Source organism: Streptopelia decaocto (genome assembly GCF_964273445.1).
Source record: "Streptopelia decaocto genome assembly, chromosome: 2".
Taxonomy (NCBI): Eukaryota; Metazoa; Chordata; class Aves; order Columbiformes; family Columbidae; genus Streptopelia; species Streptopelia decaocto.
In genome coordinates, this window is record NC_138655.1 from 111,462,177 (window position 1) to 111,481,024 (window position 18,848).

The 18,848-nt window shown below is 37.9% G+C and overlaps 1 protein-coding gene across 1 annotated transcript in view; it reads left to right on the forward strand.

Annotated features, from left to right (window-relative positions):
- Window positions 1-18,848, forward strand: part of FBXL2 (F-box and leucine rich repeat protein 2) — a 49,382-nt gene that overhangs the window by 24,228 nt on the left and 6,306 nt on the right. Inside the window, exons 3-13 of the mRNA XM_082044298.1 lie at window positions 173-227; window positions 1,703-1,777; window positions 5,220-5,314; window positions 8,372-8,440; window positions 8,527-8,622; window positions 8,918-9,044; window positions 9,240-9,314; window positions 12,638-12,768; window positions 16,761-16,821; window positions 18,233-18,277; window positions 18,576-18,632. Of these exons, the coding sequence (XP_081900424.1) occupies window positions 173-227; window positions 1,703-1,777; window positions 5,220-5,314; window positions 8,372-8,440; window positions 8,527-8,622; window positions 8,918-9,044; window positions 9,240-9,314; window positions 12,638-12,768; window positions 16,761-16,821; window positions 18,233-18,277; window positions 18,576-18,632 (886 nt within the window). The remainder of the gene's footprint in view (window positions 1-172; window positions 228-1,702; window positions 1,778-5,219; window positions 5,315-8,371; window positions 8,441-8,526; window positions 8,623-8,917; window positions 9,045-9,239; window positions 9,315-12,637; window positions 12,769-16,760; window positions 16,822-18,232; window positions 18,278-18,575; window positions 18,633-18,848) is intronic.

Below are 18,848 nucleotides of genomic sequence, written 5' to 3' on the forward strand. Positions count from 1 at the left end.
CCTATGATATTATTCCTTAAGTCTCAATAAGTAAAATAATTTGGTGAAACACTGATAGTTCAGTTCTTGTATAACTGGTGTCTTTCCACAGAATTACAGAACTGTGAATCCATGTGTTAGTCTGAATTTATAATAGCACATTTTAATTATTATTCTTTTTCTTTCTTCGTAGAATATTTTCTTTCTTGGACATAGTTACTTTGTGTCGGTGTGCGCAAGTTTCCAAGGTATGTATTTCTGTTGGAGTTTTTGATGTTCTTTGAGAAGCTATCTTCTATATAATTGTGAATCATGGCCTTTAGGGCAATCTGCTTCCTGGCAAAAAAAAAATCAAATAGTTCTGTCAGACTCTTTGTTTCCTAAAACAAATAAACCTTGGGTCCAGGTTTGTATTCAGATGTAGAATTATTTGCTATGTACTGGACTTCTGTTTAAAGGCTATGGAAAAGATAGCCAATAGTGTATGCTCTGTATCTGGAGAAAGGATTAAGCCCAGTCTGGCATAATGGTATTTGCTTTTTATAAAACATGTGGCTGTATAACACTATTTTTCAGACACGTTTTCTGCTGAAAATTCCATGTAGTTCAGTTAATGTGCACCATGTGTCTAAGAAGTACATCCATCATTTGCTTGCCAAGTACGAAAGGTGTTAAGTAGATGGACTACTAGTAGGGGAAAAAGGCCCACAGAAGATAATAGAGAAAGTATGCTAAGTAAGCTTTTATGTTCAGCTAGTCTTGATTTTTTTCTTGAAGTAAAATGAAAAATATTCTCGCATTGAGTGTGTACAATGAAGTATATTCTTATACAATATGAATGAACTTTTTTATTTCATGCTTTTCTTCCTTTTGATGAGGATTTTTGTTTGTTTGTTTGATGGATTTACTGTATAATTAAGTGTGTAACAGTTTAATTCCTGCACCCTTCTTACCCTCACCTGCAACTTCAGTGAATGTTCTGAGCTAATACTGGGTTTTCTTAGAACCGTCAGCTAAAGCCTAGAGTACAGTGGAAGAAAACCAAGGTGACGAAGTTGTGTTTTTCTCTCAGAACTACCTGCCGTTTGGATGCAGTATTCTTTTCTTCTGTTTTTCTGATTATATTTGTGTTCCTCTGGCTTTTTAGTCTTGTTTCACTTTGAACAACTGTTGCTTTGACCATGAAGGACAAATTCTCATACATGTACATGTAACTTAGCACGTGTAAAGGAAAGGCCTGATCCCAACAGTGGAAAGTCAGCAGTTTTCTGAAAGGTTTCTAATCCTCCTGGAATAGTAACTAGTGAGGTTGAGGAACTGTGGTTTTATTGGAAGGAATCTCATCTGCAGTTACTTTTCTCCATATAGATCTAGCAAAAGTAACTTACTAGACGAATTTACAAAAGCTTTTTTAAAAATGGAGGGATAAATCTTGCTGTACCCATGTACGTACTTTTACATTTAATTTCTTGCTTTCCTGCATGTTTTACTGACATAAGTTAGCCTCTGAGGTGTAATTCATTTAGGAAAGCTGAGATGAATTTCCACAAATTCTGTGGTTTTAACTAGTTGATATTATACAACTACTAGTATCTACAAATATATTTATTTTTTTTAAAATGGTGTATTTTTTATACTTGAGTTTGTTATATTTGAATGCTGCGAGGCAAATGAAGGGAGGAAGCAGTGGAGGTAATAAATAAACTGTGTTTGTTTTCTGTAGGCATGGAATGTTTTAGCTCTGGATGGAAGCAATTGGCAAAGAATAGACCTCTTTAACTTTCAAACGGATATAGAGGTGAGTGTCTCCTTTTTTTGTTCCATTCCTGTGGTGATGATTAAGAGCACAGGCCCATTTTGAGTATCTCATAGACTGCTTGCATTCACGCGTTTTAAAGGCTAAAGTTCAAGGTAATAATACTGTGAAGGAGCAAATGGTAAAATAACTATATTTGAATTCTTTTACACTGCACGAGTATTTAAATTTTGGTTGCCAGCTATGTATCAGATAATTTGCATATATCTTATACAAGTAGGGCTCTGGAAATTCAAAGCTGCTTGTTTCCAGAAAGTAAAGGTTTAAATGTTGCCTCTGGACAGAGTGAGATCCTCCACATCACGGTCTAGAGGATTATTTTGGTGATCCTGGGTCCCTCTCTGAGGCTGCCATCTAGTGCTGAAAGCTCCATGGGCACTTGGCTATAGGACTTGGAGATTGAAACAATAAAATGCTGAACAGCTTTTCTTACTCCTGACTTGCCTAGATGTGATGCAGTGTGTATCTGATTACCGTATTCTGAATGCTTATTTTATAAGGTTTGAACCTTGCCTGAAATGTAGGTGCATGTGGATTCAAGTTCTTTTCAGCATGCTATGAAGGGAATAGGGCAGTCTTGTCTTCCATAAGAAAAACGTCTGCATTAATGCTATGTCTCATAGATGTGCGTAACAAAATACAATATGACATCTGAAAATGAAGACAAAAATCCCTGGGGAAATACAAATCTGAAACTGAGTCTGAACTGGGTTCAGTATTTGTTATTTGATGATACAAATCAAGTTTAGAATACAATAATGAATTTGCTTCTGGATTTTATGTTTTAGCTTTTTAGTTGCATGTATAAAATCCAGATGGGTTTCATTTGGTATATTTTGGTAGCTGTGGTTCAAACCATTCCTAAAGCTTTACAGTAATACATAGGGTAATTTTTTTTTTTTCCACCACTCTTTTAAAATTCCATTGCTAACTCCTCTGCTATACTGGTATTAAATGTGAATATCTTACAGAGGTGGGAGAAAGATAGCGGCATCTGCCTCTATCTAAATGTGTCTAAGAAGACTTTGAGCTTTAATGTCATATTTCCAGCAGCCTTAAAAAAAGTTTGTGTTTCTAATTTGCTAAGAAATAATGAAGAAAACCAACAGGTCTCTGGTCCTGCTGTTGGTTAACTTTTCTTTGTTTGAAACCTTTCCGCTATTTGGAAACACAGTATTGGATTTTTATGTTTTCAATATGTTTGTCTTATGTTGTACCTAGTGGTGTTGCCCTCTAAGATGTTATGCTTGTAGCATGGGATTCAAGAGAAGGAATTAAATTATGATCTTCTTTTGCTATAAGAAACTATTGTGGTTTGGACAAATTCAGTTACTTCAGTATATTGTATTTAAGTATATTAGTAATATAAAACTCTTAAATTTATTAATAAGAGTATGTTAAACCAACAATTATTGCATAAAGTCATTCTGAACAAGATACGCTTTCACATTTGGTGTTTACGAACTCTGGTTTTTATTTGGCTGGTTTAGTAACTTTTTTTTGGCCTATAAATTTGAGGACAGGTAAAAGCTGCTAGTTGAGTTTGGCAAATTTTTGCTCAGTAGGACATTGTAGTATTTGGTGATGCTTCACATAACATCAAGCAGTACATGATCCGAGGCTACAAAATAATGAAAAATTGGGTTTTGTTGTGACATTTTCTGTATTCGAGACCTCATGTGGTAGGGAATAAAGTGAGGGGAAAAAAAACTATGAAGAAAAAGTGTTTCTGTTCTATCACAAATGTGTGAAGATCTTGAAGTTACACGTGGCTTAGGATTTCTTAATTTGAAGAGCTAGTTTTTTGAGTGACATTGAATTATTCTAACCACTAAACACATTTGAATGCACTTACGTTGTCTTTTTGAATATGCTGTTTGTTGGCCTTTATTACCTGCTTAAAGAAATCAATAGGTTTGAGAAAACTTATCTCGTTATTTGTTTCTATTTTCTCTGAATAATGCAATAGGGTTTGGCTTTTTTCCTGTAATGTAGATTGAACTTGCATTATATGTTATTTGTTGAAGACTTTATCTTACAGTAAAGATAGTTGACCTCTACTGAAAAATAATTCTGACTAATCGGAAAGCTTTAAAAAATACACAATTTTGTTTGTATAATGATTTTCAGTTTTCTTGAGGTTTTTTTCATGTGAATTCTTTTGAGTGATAAGATAAAGTGTTACTTATGGACTAAGAAACATGCTCTGGTAAGCAAATATTTGCACATAGTGCTAGCCAGGACTTTGCTATAAGAGGTGAACAACAAAATGTAAGAAATACTTTACTGTTTCAGGAAAATTGTTGCCACCCTGTATAGAGAGGAAAAGAAAACAAAACAAAAAATCCACTGGCTTGTAATTTTATAAGTATTCCTTCTTTGAAACAAGAAAGAAGAAAGTAAAAGGTGCTGTTAGGTATTAGTCCTGTTTGTTAAATGATCGGTGTTGAATTCTTTTACCTTATCTCTCTAAAAGTAGACACAATGTGATGTCTAGTCAGTTTTTGCAGTGGCTACCTGCTTTTTGCTATCTTATCTTGTTTTTCCTATTTAAAAAATTACTGTAGTTTAAATAACATTTTTCCATAATGTTACTTTCAGATTAAATATTAGAAGTATTGTGCCATTGCCATTTCTCTTACTTCTGATATACAGCAAAATGTGCTTTTGGGATGTAAGTAGAAAGTGTTTTGTAGTAAATATGGGATTCAGTAGGAGGTTTTGTTTGTAAATTGTACTTCAGCTTTTGCCAAATAATGAGGTGCAAAGTCTGTAAGCTCCACAGTGTGAGAAGTCCTTTGGCATTCCCAAGTGTTAGGAACAGACTCCCAAATAGATACGGCATTGAAGACTGGCAAGTAGGCTCAGGTAAATCTTCTGGAGGCCAATGAAGTGGCTGCTTCCACCAAAGGTGTTCAGCGCCTTGCAGTTGAGGAGGTGACCATCCCTATGGCAGGAACTGTAAAATGGGACTTACCAGAGCCTTCAGATTAACATACTGGCCTAAGCACAACTTTATGGACAATTTAAATTTACATGCTGTAGTGGTATCTGTGGTCCTTGAGGAACAGGCATGCCTCCCATTCCACCTCTGGGGCAGTTCTTCAGGTTCCCTCCACATCTGGCAGAACTTGACGGTCATTTTATTAGTCTTAATGGGTAGGTTTTGCTGGAACGAAGATGTGAGTCATGTGTAATAGATTTAAAAAAGGAAGAGAGAACTAAAGACTGAGTTGACTATCACTTCAATCTGAGTGAAGATTCTCAACAGGTAACTTTTCCTAAAGTAGCAGAAGAAACTCGAAGAGCTGGAGTTCCGCATGGGGTATAGCTGGGACTGGTCTTCATTCCTGGCATTTCGAATTTGGTTAGAATGTTGTGTCTGAATAAAACTTAAAAAAATCTTCCTTTTATTTGGTTTAAGGGTCGTGTTGTGGAAAATATATCGAAAAGGTGTGGTGGGTTCCTGAGACAACTTAGTCTGAGAGGTTGTCTTGGTGTTGGAGACTCCTCTTTAAAGTAAGTAGATTGAAACATAACTTATTTCCTAATGTCTGGACAAAAAGCAATAATTGTTACATTTGTTTGACTACATGAGACATATCAGTTTGACATCAAAGTATAGCTACTGTTTTTCTTTCTGGAAATGAACTAAGAAATTAGGACTGTGCTTTTCAGAAATTTGTATTTTTCTTTCATTAGTGTTATTGTACTAGCTCTCCATTTTCAAGCATTTAAAATGTTTTCAGACTTTTATTTTACTCCAGCATTCAACAATTATGACTTCATCAAGATTAGTAGTCTGTCAGTTCATAGTTTATCTTCTAGGTAACCCCTAGCAACTGGAGGAAGAGTAAAGACTGACATGGTTGAGTGACCGAGAAAGGCCCGAGATTCTCATATAAGAACAAACAGGCAACAGGAACATCTTGAGGGTCTCTGAACAGAAAGAAGGTGGCCCTTTTTTACACAGTATATAACTTCAACTGTGCATTTTTTCCCACAAAATAGCATAAGCTTTTTCTAGATGCAAACCGTTTAGCCAGATTCCTCTGTGGATATTTCTGTGGGTATTTAAACCCAAAGATCCTAGTGATCTGAATGGTCCCTGAGCCACAAGTACTTCAGAGCTCAGAGAATACTTGGAGGAAGCCTTGGGGTATGGCTTTTTGCAGTTAAGCATTCCTGTGCTTTCACAGGAGACTGGGCTGGATGGTGTTCAGTCTGACATAATGTGGCCATTCTAACATGGAAAATAGAAGCACAAAGGTTTTTGTGAAGCAGTGGGTGTTAAGTTAGTGTCTTATGACCTTTTGCACTTTCTAAACTTTATAAGTCTAATTCACTGACTTTTTTTTCATTTGTTTGTTGTGGTCTCTAGAGTAAATTCATCCAGCAACTAGTTAAGCAATGGGATGCTTTAGTAACCCCACTAAGCATCCTAGCTTCAGACCTGAATATTTCCTTGCCTCTGGGGCATGTCCTTAAGTGCTCCCTGGTGTGTTGTCACCCTCAGGCACTCTTGCCTTCTCAGGGGAAAGTGCAAGTTCATACCCTCTCCCAGATTACTGGCAACTGCTGTCAAAAAAGAGGTAGCCTCAACCAGAGTTAACTCGCTGCCGTGCTTCTCCAAGTCCCAGAGCATTCACACAGACGGTGCCTGTGTCCGCAGTAGGGAAGGCGACAGCATAGTGGAGGACAGGGGGAAGACGGACTCCGAGAGAGGCAGCAACTACCATGAGGAGGAGATAGCAGGGAAGGTGAAGATAGGGGTGTAGGAAGAAAGAGTCCAGACAGTAGGTAACAGGTTTTGCCCCCAGTAACTCAGTTTTCACATTTGGCTGAGTCTCTCAGCTGTGGTTTTCAGGACATTAAGGCTGGGGTCCTGCAGTGAGGGTTGTGAGGAGGACCAGAAATCCTAAGTGGGTTCAGGTATTAGTGGCATGTGTGGAGAGGGGCGGGGCTGGAAATGGGATATTTTAAAATTATGATATATCTAGCGAACAGATACTTGGAATAAGTATGCAGCAGTTCAGTGTGTAGCATGTGTACATTGTAGGGATGATACAGCTAGTCACGCTAGCAGGTAATAGGACAGGCTTAGCTGAGACTGGCTACCAGTGTTTTACCAGTATTCACACATCCACCCTTAACAACCACCTGGTGCAGATGGTGGTGTCTCAAACACTTAAGGAAAGAAGATGGTTTGCCCCAAGATACAAGCAGATGACAGTGAAGTCAACAAATGATAGATGCATGAACTTTAAGACGTTCAAAATGTTCACGTGAGAAAGGTGGCATTAATTTTCAGATACTCGTTTAGAAAGTGACTTTTACTATCAGGCTTTTTGCACCGAGTTGTTTCCAGATCCATTAGTTATGTGAGTGATGATATTTTTTCTATTTTATCCTTCTTCTACATCAACTTTTGTTTAAAAATAGCCAATTACCAAAGTAGGTATTGGCTATGTAAGTGCTGAATATTTGTTGCAGCTCTGTCAGGACATGCACGATGCTTGAATCTCAGAGGCAAATTTTGCTATTCTGCAAGTTATTAAAGAGTGTAGTGTCTTTCCAAGTGATTTGAAAGGTGTCTCCATCATAAATCTCCCTCCAGTACATGAATTTTGGAATAGCTGTTTTGAGAATTCAAGTGGAAACTCAGCAGTATAACTCCTTGCTGGGTTTTTTTCCATTGTTTTCAGTCCGCACTGGAGAGCCAGGAAGTTGTTACCAGCTGAGTGTGTAGTCGGATCTGTTAACCACAGCAAGCCTCCAGACAAAACTGTTTTTGTGTGTTTCCTCCACCCCTGCCAATAAAATCCATGCAGTTGGAGGAAACATGGGCATAAAAACAGTGTTCTGAAATGCAGTGCAGATGTAAATATTAATCTGGAGAGATGAAAATGAAGTTTATGTGTTTCTTCTGGGTAATTAGGATAATGATACATACAGGCTTTTAACAGTATAATAGCTCCAGTCATCCTTAGAGTTCATACCCAGTAGTGCACACAGATGTGTTTTAATTTTTAAAATGATAACTAACTTGCAACCCACAGGGCTTTCCATCAGTAGCCCAGTAAGTTTAGGTCCCACTTCTGTGTTGTGCAGGGTACATTCCTTTTCATTTGATGTGGGCGTGAGCTCCTTAAAAAGACCTTCAAAGGCTTCAGTAATGAGATGTGTGAAAACTCTCCCCAGCAGCATGGTATTTAATTAATGTGATATTTAAACCTTTCTGTTTTATACCCTTAATGTTTTTAGTTAAGACATTTGAAGCAAGTCAGTTCTGGCTTATTTATGACAGATATAGATACCTTGCTCAAATGGTATCTGAGAGAGGAATAACACTTGGTTTCAGGAGTGACCTAAGACAGAAACTTGCAATAGCGGAAGATAAAAGCAACCACTGAGACACATGCATTCGACATGCATGCATGCATGTAATTACTCTGTGGCTTGAAGATGAAGCTTTTTCACTGAGATGCAAGGAGGTAGAGGGCAGAGCACACCCTAGTGACCGTATTACAACTTGTGACATTGTCTTAATTCTCCAGCTTTTTATTACTGTTTCAGGACCTTTGCACAGAACTGTAGAAATATCGAACACTTAAATCTAAACGGGTGCACAAAAATCACTGACAGGTAAGTCAAAGGGGTTTTTCATTTGATGGGGAAATTTGGAAAAAGAAGTAACTGAAGGTATTTTTAGTGTGTCTGCTGTTTTGCAGCACGTGTTACAGTCTTAGCAGATTCTGTTCCAAGCTGAAACATCTGGATCTGACATCTTGCGTAGCCATCACAAACAGCTCTTTGAAAGGCTTAAGGTAAGAAGATTCAGTGGTTTTGTGTTAAAGTGTTTAAAGAACTGTTCACCATTTAATAAAGTTAAAAAATCAGTGCAGAGCCTTAATACTGTGTATCAGCACTGACTATATCCTGCACATCTTGGGTGTAGACTATGATGTTTGTGTGTGGTCTTTTCTCATGACTTTTCTATGGAGGCCTGGCACAGTCCACTGGCTATCATTAATTTCCAACAGTGTGTTTAATTTGGGTTTCCCACTGTTATGATTATTTGAAGGCTGGATTTAACTTTATGTATTTTTTTAATTCTCCCAGTGAGGGTTGCAGAAATCTGGAACATTTGAATCTTTCCTGGTGTGATCAGATTACGAAGGATGGTATTGAAGCACTGGTGAAAGGGTGTAGTGGACTAAAAGCTCTATTTCTTAGAGGTTGCACACAGGTACATAACTGCTTGGGTGATCCTTTAGGAATAAAATTTTATTTTGGGTTTTTGAAATCTCCGTGAATTAAAAAATACTGGTTTTATTATAGTCTTCTGTGCAATATTACAAGATGTGTACTTTCTTTGGGTTGCTTTGGTGCGCTTTTAATTTCTTGTTCCTTTTCCTATGTCTGATTTAATTGCTAAACACAGTTAGAAGATGAAGCACTGAAACACATCCAAAATCATTGTCATGAACTTGTAATCCTGAATTTGCAATCCTGTACAGTAAGTATTTGAAGCTTCATAAGATACATGCTCTGAGAATCATAAACCATTTTTGAATGCTACTTAATTGATCTGCTACACACTTAAATAATTCAAATAGTACATCTGTGCAGTTCACAGAATTTTGTGTGGAATAGAGCTCCTAAATGAGCTGCCTGTTTTTACAGCTGAGTGTGGATTTGGAGTGTTGGGTTTTGGTTTTTTTTTTTCTCCTCATCTTTTAACTGTAGCGAGCTCCAAAGTAAGACTGAACTGCATTGATTCAAATATCATGAGCTGTGTGTCCACTAAATCATGCAGTTTTACAGATGTAGTTCTTGTTCTCCCTTCCGTTAAGGTCAAACATTTCCATCTATTCATAATTATAAGGTTTCTAATTGAGCAGAAGCCATATTCTGGGCTACATAATTGAGAGTAAAATGTTATGGCTTCATAACTGAAGATGACTCAGAACCCCCTAGGTAGCAGGAGAAGTGCATGCTTTTTCAGGAGTAATGGAAGCATGCACTCATTTGTAAATAAATGACTGAGAATCTTTCATGTACTTTTAATTCTACTTAGAGAGTACACAAAAATTCGATTTGCTGTGTTTTGTGTTTGCTTTTCTGTTGTTTCTGATGTGACGTTTTATGAAGGGGAAAGATCTCCTTTTAGATTTTAAATGTATTTAAGTCACTCTTTGTAAATAAGACTTAGAAAATATTGAAATCAATTAGAATTTCATTGTTTCTTTTTATGCAAGTTTGAATAATGAAATTGTTTTGGTTTGGGTTTTTTTTAAGTTGTCTACGGTTTTATTGCTAGAATATATCATAAAATCTGCTTGGGGTAAAACTTTCAGATCTGTTTTACACATTATTCCCGAATGAATGTGTCATGGGACCATTTTTTATTAAGACCGGATGAAGATTTTTGAACCTAATAGATTTTTTTAAAGTCTTGAACATTTTGGAGTGTTAGGACTTATGAAAAGTTACATTAAAAAAAATTGCAGAAATTATGAACGATATAAATACAAAGCTTGAGCTTCCATGAGCCAGATGTTTAGTGAAAGAGAATTTTCAGATTTTTTAATCCAAATGTATGTGCCCACTAAAGCTGGGCACTTAAAGGTAACAGGTATGAAAGGAAATTCCTTATTTTGGTCAGAACCACACTTAAACAAACCAACACAGTATGTAATTTCCTCTGCTTTCCCTCTTCGTTTCGCTGTCCTCCTCCTCCAAAGTTCTTTTTCTGTTGTGTTTTACCTGGGACTAACGAGGTGTACCCAGGCCACCCTTTCCTGGTTATTTTTGTGGAAGGCTCTCAAGTGCTCTGATGATAATGAGTTATGATCTCTCCTGCTTACAAGGGCCATTGCCACTGAAGTGTGCCAGAGTTTTCCCTTGCCCACTATGTTTGTTGTACGTACACATTAAGTACAAACAAAAAAAAAACTTTATTGAGTAAAAGTGTTTTTCCCTTTGAATTTTTTGAGCTGATAGTCTGTGTGTCCTACCTAGTTACATGTGCTTTAAAGCTTTGTTTCACTGGAGAAGTGTCCTGCTTGCTAGGGCTTAGAAGCGAGCTTCCAGGAGCAGCCAGGCTCTTGATGATCAAAGAGCTAGCACTGATTTTTACACAGCAGGTCTCCTTGTGCTTTGTATGATCCACACTTGAATTCTTGCGCCTCTGTTTTCTGGAGCTTGTAAAATGCCAGACCAGCTGCAGCAGCTATGGAGTGAACTGATTTCTAACTCTGGAAACTGTACATCTGAAAGGTACCACCTTCAGAGTGTAGAAACTGGGGACTTGCAGGCATTTGTTGAGCACTTTTCTTTCCTGAAAGGGATAGAGGCATTGAAATCACAAGTGATTTCAGAATGGAAAATTTTTATATATAACTCGAAGGGTTTGTCCATCTCATAAAATTTACATAGTCCTTACCTCCAAAATAGTTTCTTTGCTCAATAATAATAGTTTCTTTGCTCATAAGTATCTTTTAAAGGCAACAATACAGTTCCAGAAAATATTTTCTTATCTGTAGATGATGCAAATCCTTCTGGATCCACAAAAAGAAGTCAGGACTTCTAGTTTTCTGTCTGGAATAATTTTTATTTGACAGAATGATTAGCAAATTTAATCTACTGATATTACAAAGTGATGGGTTAGGGAAGAAGGCATAAAGTGGTCTCCATTTGTGCTGAGCTACTGCTATTTTTCATCCTGTTTTCATCTATGAAAGGGAATGTTTGTGGTAGTAGCCTCAGAAATATGCTATAGTGTTATCAGTGTACCTGGATGAACGGCTTATAAAAGGAATGTGTCTTTTCCATTCAAAATACAGTAGATGCCTTTGTTATAATTGGAAGAGTAATGTTAGGCCAGAAAATAAAATAACCTATTTTGCCATGAGCGATTAGTCATTCAGCAGAAAAATTAAATTCCTGGAGTTAGGAGTGGTCGAAGGAGAGAATATTTTTTCCAGAATAGAAGACCTGTAAACAAAATAATATTTGCACACACACCCAGTAACCCAGCTCCTGTTGCTATTTTGTGTGCAGCTGCATTGGGGCTATTTCTTAGAGTTCCTGTTCCTGTCTCTGTTTCAGAGACAGAACTTTTTTTATTCATATTCTAAATTTAGAGTTATTTTCTTTCAGAATATCTAGTAAAAAAAAAAAAAAGAGATGAAAAACCCTCTTTTGAGTTAGATCTTTCAGCTAAAAAAACCTGCATAGGGTAGGGCAAACCTGGCTTTTACATTTATCTTCTGTAAAGAACGGATTATATGTAATTGTTTACCTGTAGCTCTTGCTTTGAAAATTATCCGGAGGTGAAGGATTTTTACCCTTGGCTTCTACTGTTCCAGTGCAAAATAGGTAGTTAGCTTTCCTGCTGTCGAGTTTTAAACTCTGTTGCACTGTTCCTGAACTTACAGTCACTGGAACAAAAGACCTGAACTCTATGAACATATAAGCAGCAAGCTATTTCATACCATGACAAGTACAAATAAAAAAATGATGTGAAAATTATTTTTAAAAGGGCAAAGTGAAAGAGGAAGATGACAACAAACTACTCTCCATTTGTGCTTCTGACTGCCTTTGAGCAGTACTCGAAATCTGTGGAAAAATACACAGATAAGTGAGAAATGTGTGTGTTGATTATTTTCAGTGTTATCAATGAACATGGTTTCACAGTGGTATTTTTTGGTTGAAAATCCACAGGTTGCCATAGTTATATACAGTGTCACACTAACAGTTCAGCAATACGACTTGATTTTTGTTCTTAGCTGATTACTTGACAGTGAAGTAACTTCAAAACCTTCTTCTGTGTTGCAGCAAATCTCAGATGAAGGCATTGTAAAAATCTGTAGAGGATGTCACAGACTGCAGTCGCTCTGTGTTTCAGGCTGTAGCAACCTGACAGATGCTTCTCTCACAGCACTTGGTCTAAACTGTCCAAGGCTGAAGTGAGTATGTCATGAGCATGTCGTGAGTATGTCACCTTGTTACTGGCCTGATCTAAGAAATTCACTTCTGAAGATAATCAGCCGATACCCACAGGTTTGATTTAGCTTTGTGTTGTTTGTGTCACTTTTGCAATCAAAACAAACATTAAGTTAGGAGTACCAGTTGAATATAAACTTGAGGGCTCTGTAGCTCTGATATTAATGTATATTGGAAAAACAAGAATTAATATATGACAAATAAAACATCTTGAGCCTAGCAGTTCAATTCTCTGCTTCTAGCTAAATATTTTAAGTACTAATTAAAAACCAGAAGATACAAAGCCCATTGTTTTTTTAAAAAAGGTGAAAATATCTGTAGTTGTGTTGTCTTGTGATGTTTATGCTCCGATGTGATTTTATGCAGTTGTCTTACAAAAAAGTAGCTAAGTCATACCTGAGTATTATATTTACAGATTTGATTATAAATGTGGTTTTAATATGCTCCGCAGAATATCCTGGCATTCCTCAACTCTGATGTGGAGTGTGCTAATGTCCCTGTAAGCACTGAGGACTGATACTTACGTGATATATTTTGAGTAATAAGGGCTCATCAGTTAAAAAAAAATATATATAAACTTATACACTGGTGTAATTTGTGCTAATGTATATGTGATGGTGATATTCTCAGAAGTGGGGACAGCTTCAGCTTTATTAATGTAGCTCAGTCATGCAGCAGCTCTCTGGTTGTAGAGACATAGAATACTTTTTGTAAGGTCTCATTTTAATGTAAATTAAATCACAATGATTTTTGGATTACACTGAGTTGCCATTTGTGACAGGAATGTGCAGGAGATGCAACTTCTCACACTTCAGTCATGGATAAATCGAGGGAGGTGTAGATAGTAAAAATTAGGGAAAGGTACATTTAAGTGCCAGTGTGCAATATGCTGTTATGCAGTGTTCCTTTAGCTGACTGAGTGAAAAAGAGCTTTTGTTACTGTAGAAAACTCATCCTTAAGACAATTCCAGAGTGACAGTCCCCTTCATGCAACGGTTCGTGCCTGTAAGAGCTTACGTGTGCTTGGGGCTTAGGAGTCTTCTGACACACTTAACTGTGTTCCTTAGAAAGTTGTGCTGTTACTACTGGTCTTTTTCCATGATTTCTCACCTTCTCTCACTTCACATCTCAGATTGGAAATAAAGGGAGGTCTATTAGTTGTGCAGTTCTTTCCAAGAGCAGTACAACTGTAGCAGGAATTATTTTGACTTTGGTAGGTAAAGTGTTAGCCCCTGTCTGTGCCACAAGGGGGAAGGCGTCTGCCGTTCTTCTCCTTTAATGATGAACAGTATAAGGAACAAAATGACCCTTTACAGTGATTACTGCCGAGGAGTGCGTGATGGAAGGATAGATGATACAGCTGGTTACATCGAGACTTTTGGGATCGTATATGGAAAGTATTTGATAAAACTTATGTTGGAAATCGAAGGGAAACCTAATTCCACACTTGTTCATACCTTTTGAGTATTATGGTGTTCAGTAAGAAAAAACTCTCCTGCCTCTGTTGGACATGCTGGCACTGTTAGGAATCTTTTGAGTATTTTCTGTGCTGTGCTACTCTCGCTTCATTTGGATGCCCCCCCGTGCTGCTTTCCAGGGTAGCGCTGTATTCTGTCACCACTCACAAATGACACCTCTTTAGAAAAAACCTTAAGCTTGACCCTTCAGCTGTGTTTTTTCTTCTATGTCAAGATATATCTATCACCTCATCCCTTTTTATATTTGCTCACTCAAGTGCTTGATACTTTCTCTGTTTTTCTGTTTTAACACTTTTTAGTGTTAAAATATAAGTAGGTGTTTTGATGAGGCTTCTCAAGAAAAGCACCCACGAATCATGAATGTCTTTGTCTTGGTGAGGCTGTGAAAATTAGGATCAGGTTGCCTTGAACCCTATCAGTGTTTTCTCCAACCCAGTGCTTATTCACCAGGAGTAGGGAGGTGCTGCGTGCAGGGACACTCCAGGTGTCCCCAAAAGGCACCTGTAGGTGATGAGTGCAACTGTGAGGTCTGCCTCGGAGAGCCTTGCTTTATAAGAGTGGGAAATCTGCTCTCATATCATTTTGCCTCATCAGCTCCTGTGCTATGTACTTTGTCATGAATCATGGCATGGAAAATGAATGTCAGCTGTGTCTGGAAAAAGAAGAGCCCTCTGTCGTGAAGTACAATGACTAAAACAAAGCAAAAATTAGAACTTTGCTCATTTTCATATCGACCCAGTGCCTTCCCACCTGTTTTTCATACTGGGATATCATTGATGCAGCATGTGTATATGTAGCTCACTCCCCATTCTGACTGCACACCCGATCTCAGGAAGGCTGGAGCTTCTGGTATTCTGGTTTCTTACTCCCCTGTTCCCATATTCTTCAGAGCTTTTCAACCAGGTGGGCAGTAAGTAGCATCCCTACTGCTTTGCACACTGTGGATGTCGTTTCCCCTCACCCACTTTAAAGCCAGAAATGCAATGGGTTTGGGAATCCAATGGCTTTAAGTGTAGATGGGATTGAAAGCACGTAAGTGAGGTAAAGGGTAACAAATGTGACCTGAATCATGTTTTTGTGGTGGTAGTGGTGGGTTTTTTTTCTCTTCCGATCTGGCATCCCAGGTAATTTTCAAAGTAGCTGAGAGTGTTTTATGATAGGCTGCTAACTGCCCATGATGGAAGGGCACAAAGTTCCCAAATGTGAGTCTGGAAAGAAAATCCAGGGGCAGTGGAAATCCATGTGGAAAGCAGTACATGTCTTGTACCTGTCTGTTGACTGTTCTTGAGTTTCCGTCACGCTCGTGAGCCTCATTGAAGACTAGCACTCTGGAATTGGTTATCAAGGATGGACCCTGGGGGGGCTGCTTCCCTCTGAACTCAGCCGCGCTCTTGCTTGTGGCTTGGGAAAGAGTGATTGAGCCAAGTCACAGTCAGAGCCCCACATCCCATACTCCTGTGGGGCTGTGTTTTTCTCGTGCACGCAGCATGACTTTTCCCTTTGCACTTTATCCATGGAGAGAGTGCTTTCTAATGACCTCCTAAACCAGTGGAAGGATCTAGATGCCTCTTCAGTGTTACTGCAGCAAGAGGTTCTTTTGTCCATCTTGCCCTGGCTCCTCCCCTACTGACTGCAGCACAGAAGTCCTGTTTGCTGTGGTAAGTCACACTGGGTTCGTGCTTCTCTTTGCACAGTTCTGTGGTTTCCCCTTAGTCATCTTGATACTCGCTCCACCTGCGAAGTAAAAAGTGTTCATTGAAAAAAAGAAGAAAAAGAAAACAATTACCAAAAAAAGCCATTACACGTTGGAGGCCTGTTGGGTGTACTAGTGGTGCTCTTTGGGGCACCTGACCCTTTTTTGTTGGTGCTGCTTCCCAGTCCCTCTCAAAACAGTGTTTGATTTATCTTTCCAAAACACTGCTAGTTTCTTTAGGGTTGTATTGGTATAGTTTATTGTTTTTACTGTGGGTTTGGAGGATTTAAGCTCCTTGCTTTCTGGTAACTTGCTTCACGCAGAGGCTCTCAGCAGATTTCTAGTAAGTGCTTTCTCAGTTTTGCGGCTTCTTCTCAACATCCTGTGTTTAGATTACAGGGTTTAGATGCATCTTCATCTGCATTTCCCTTAACTTGGGGCTTATTCTCCTCTATCTTTCCTCAGATAACGCATGAGAAAACATGAGCATTTTGCTGTCTTACTGAAACAAGATGTCTAAATGTCTGTAATTATGCATAATTTTTTTCCACTAAAAGCTGAGAAGATTTGAGGATTTAACTTAATCTATTCTGTGACCATTAGAATCTTCTGATAAGCTGGATCAAAAGTCTACCTAGTGCTTTTTAATTGCAAGTTACTGTGAAAAATAGACATGTATAAATTTGCTGTTGGGAGCTTTAAGTTGTAGAAAACAGATTTGTATCTTAAATGCATTTGCTTTTCTCTTTGTTAATGTTTTCTTTAACATTTAAAACTTTTCCAGGATTTTGGAAGCTGCAAGATGTTCACATCTTACAGATGCGGGTTTTACCCTTTTAGCACGGGTAAGGGTCATTTCCAAAGGCAGAGCTCACCTTGTTTTCATTGCTGCTAAGCAGCTTTGAATCAATATAGTCCTGATGGGAAGGAATATGAGAAGAGAAAGAAAATAGGAAGAACCCAGTGGAGGGGGGACTAAAAAGTGATTTTATTTCTGGATTACATTTAGAGCTGCAACTTGGTCTATTTTGACATCTATCATTGTATTTTTCACCTTTCCCCCTCTTTTTTTAGTATGTTTCAGTTGGATTTATTATGTTTAACATAGTTCTAAATTTGTGTTATGTATTCTAGCCGAATTTCCCCTATAAAGATGACACATGCCCTTGTGATATTTACACCCCCCAATTCACCATATAATACATTATTCTGAGCATACCTCTGAGTTACAAAAACACTTACATTCTACATGATAAACTATATGCACTTGTGCCCTGCTTCCTGCTGTAAGTATGTAAAGTAAGCATATTGATGGTATCAAATGCTTCAAGATAGACTTGTATGCTTGCTGGCTTTGGAAATCTGAACACTAAAATAATACTCTGTAGATGGAATTCATTTACACTGCTGATATTTAGTGTGAATGATGGGTTTATTTTGTTAACCACAGCGGTTAAACAGCGTGGTTTTCTAATGATTCAACCCTGCAGCCTTGGGCTTTTGGTGGTCACCTCAAGGCTGCTTCTGAGAACTGCAAGTTACATCATTTCTTCCTGTGCCTGTAAAAACCAAGGGTTTGGGTTTGAGCTGAGCTGTGGCACCATGCGGCCTGTTGTGAGGTCACAAGGTTACATCATTTTCTTGAAATTGAAAGCACTTCTGAAAGCTTGCTGAGGATCTCTCAGAATATTGGGGAAATCACTTGTGTAGATGTGAAGCACGGCTTTCTCCCAGCCTTGAAGTGGACCCTGTTTTAATATTTTCAGCATTCGTTAGCAATTCTAATTGCTTTTAAGGCTTCTTTCTAAAGTATAATGGTGAAGAGAGAATGTTTCACAGGCTTAAGTGCGTTTCAGATTAGTTCAATGTAGAAGCTGGATTTATCTGTATGCAGATGAGTTAACTTTAGTGTCCAGGCTACAAATACCAGGGGTTTGAATTGAAGTTGACCCCAAGAGGGGGTGAGTACTGATCACATACTGTTCAACCCTTACAGGGCAAGAAGGAGAAACTTTATTTAGTAAGAGAAAAGGCTGAAAATGTCCATGTTTGAGTGGGGAGTGCTGCTTTGTTTGTGGATTATTTATTTTTTTTTTACCTTTTTTTGTCCTTTACTGGTGATCAAATACTTGAAGGGATTTAGCTCACAATATCCTCTTGGAAGCTGAGCTTTCCCATATTGCCAGTCCTGTGCATGATTTTTTTTGTCTATACGTTGTTGTATTTAATCTTTCATTTATCTGGTATTTATTTTAGAATTGCCACGAGCTGGAGAAGATGGACTTGGAAGAATGTGTTTTGGTGAGATTTAATATGGAAAAGAATATTTGAACATGCCGTGTAAGAATGCAGTGCCAATAAGAACAGCAGCACTTTCAGTTAAATGTACTTTGGGTTTTTATTCAGTGCTGTGTTTATTGATAGTAATTAAAATAATTGTTGGAAAATTCTAAACAGGGAAATACTTGAAGAGTAACAGGTGACTGGGTGTTTTCCAGAATAAAAGAACCTTCATCTGGTAGAGAAAGATACGTCCTATTTGAGGGTTGGCCCTCCTACTGTCTGTTGCTTATGGTTGTTTGGTCTCTTCTATTTCTAGATAACTGACAGCACGTTGATACAACTTTCTATACACTGTCCTAAGCTACAAGCATTGGTAAGTTTAACTCTTTGTTTGTGAACTTTTAATACATGCTTCCAAACACACACACACAGAGCTCCTTCAGTATGAAACCAGGCTGTTGACACTGGAGCTAGAAAAAATTCCCGAGTGTATGATGATACTGTGCAACATATATGCAAGTTTCAGTAGTATTCTAAAAGAAGCAGGTTACCCCTAAAATATTTACATGCATTGTGTGATTAAAAATAT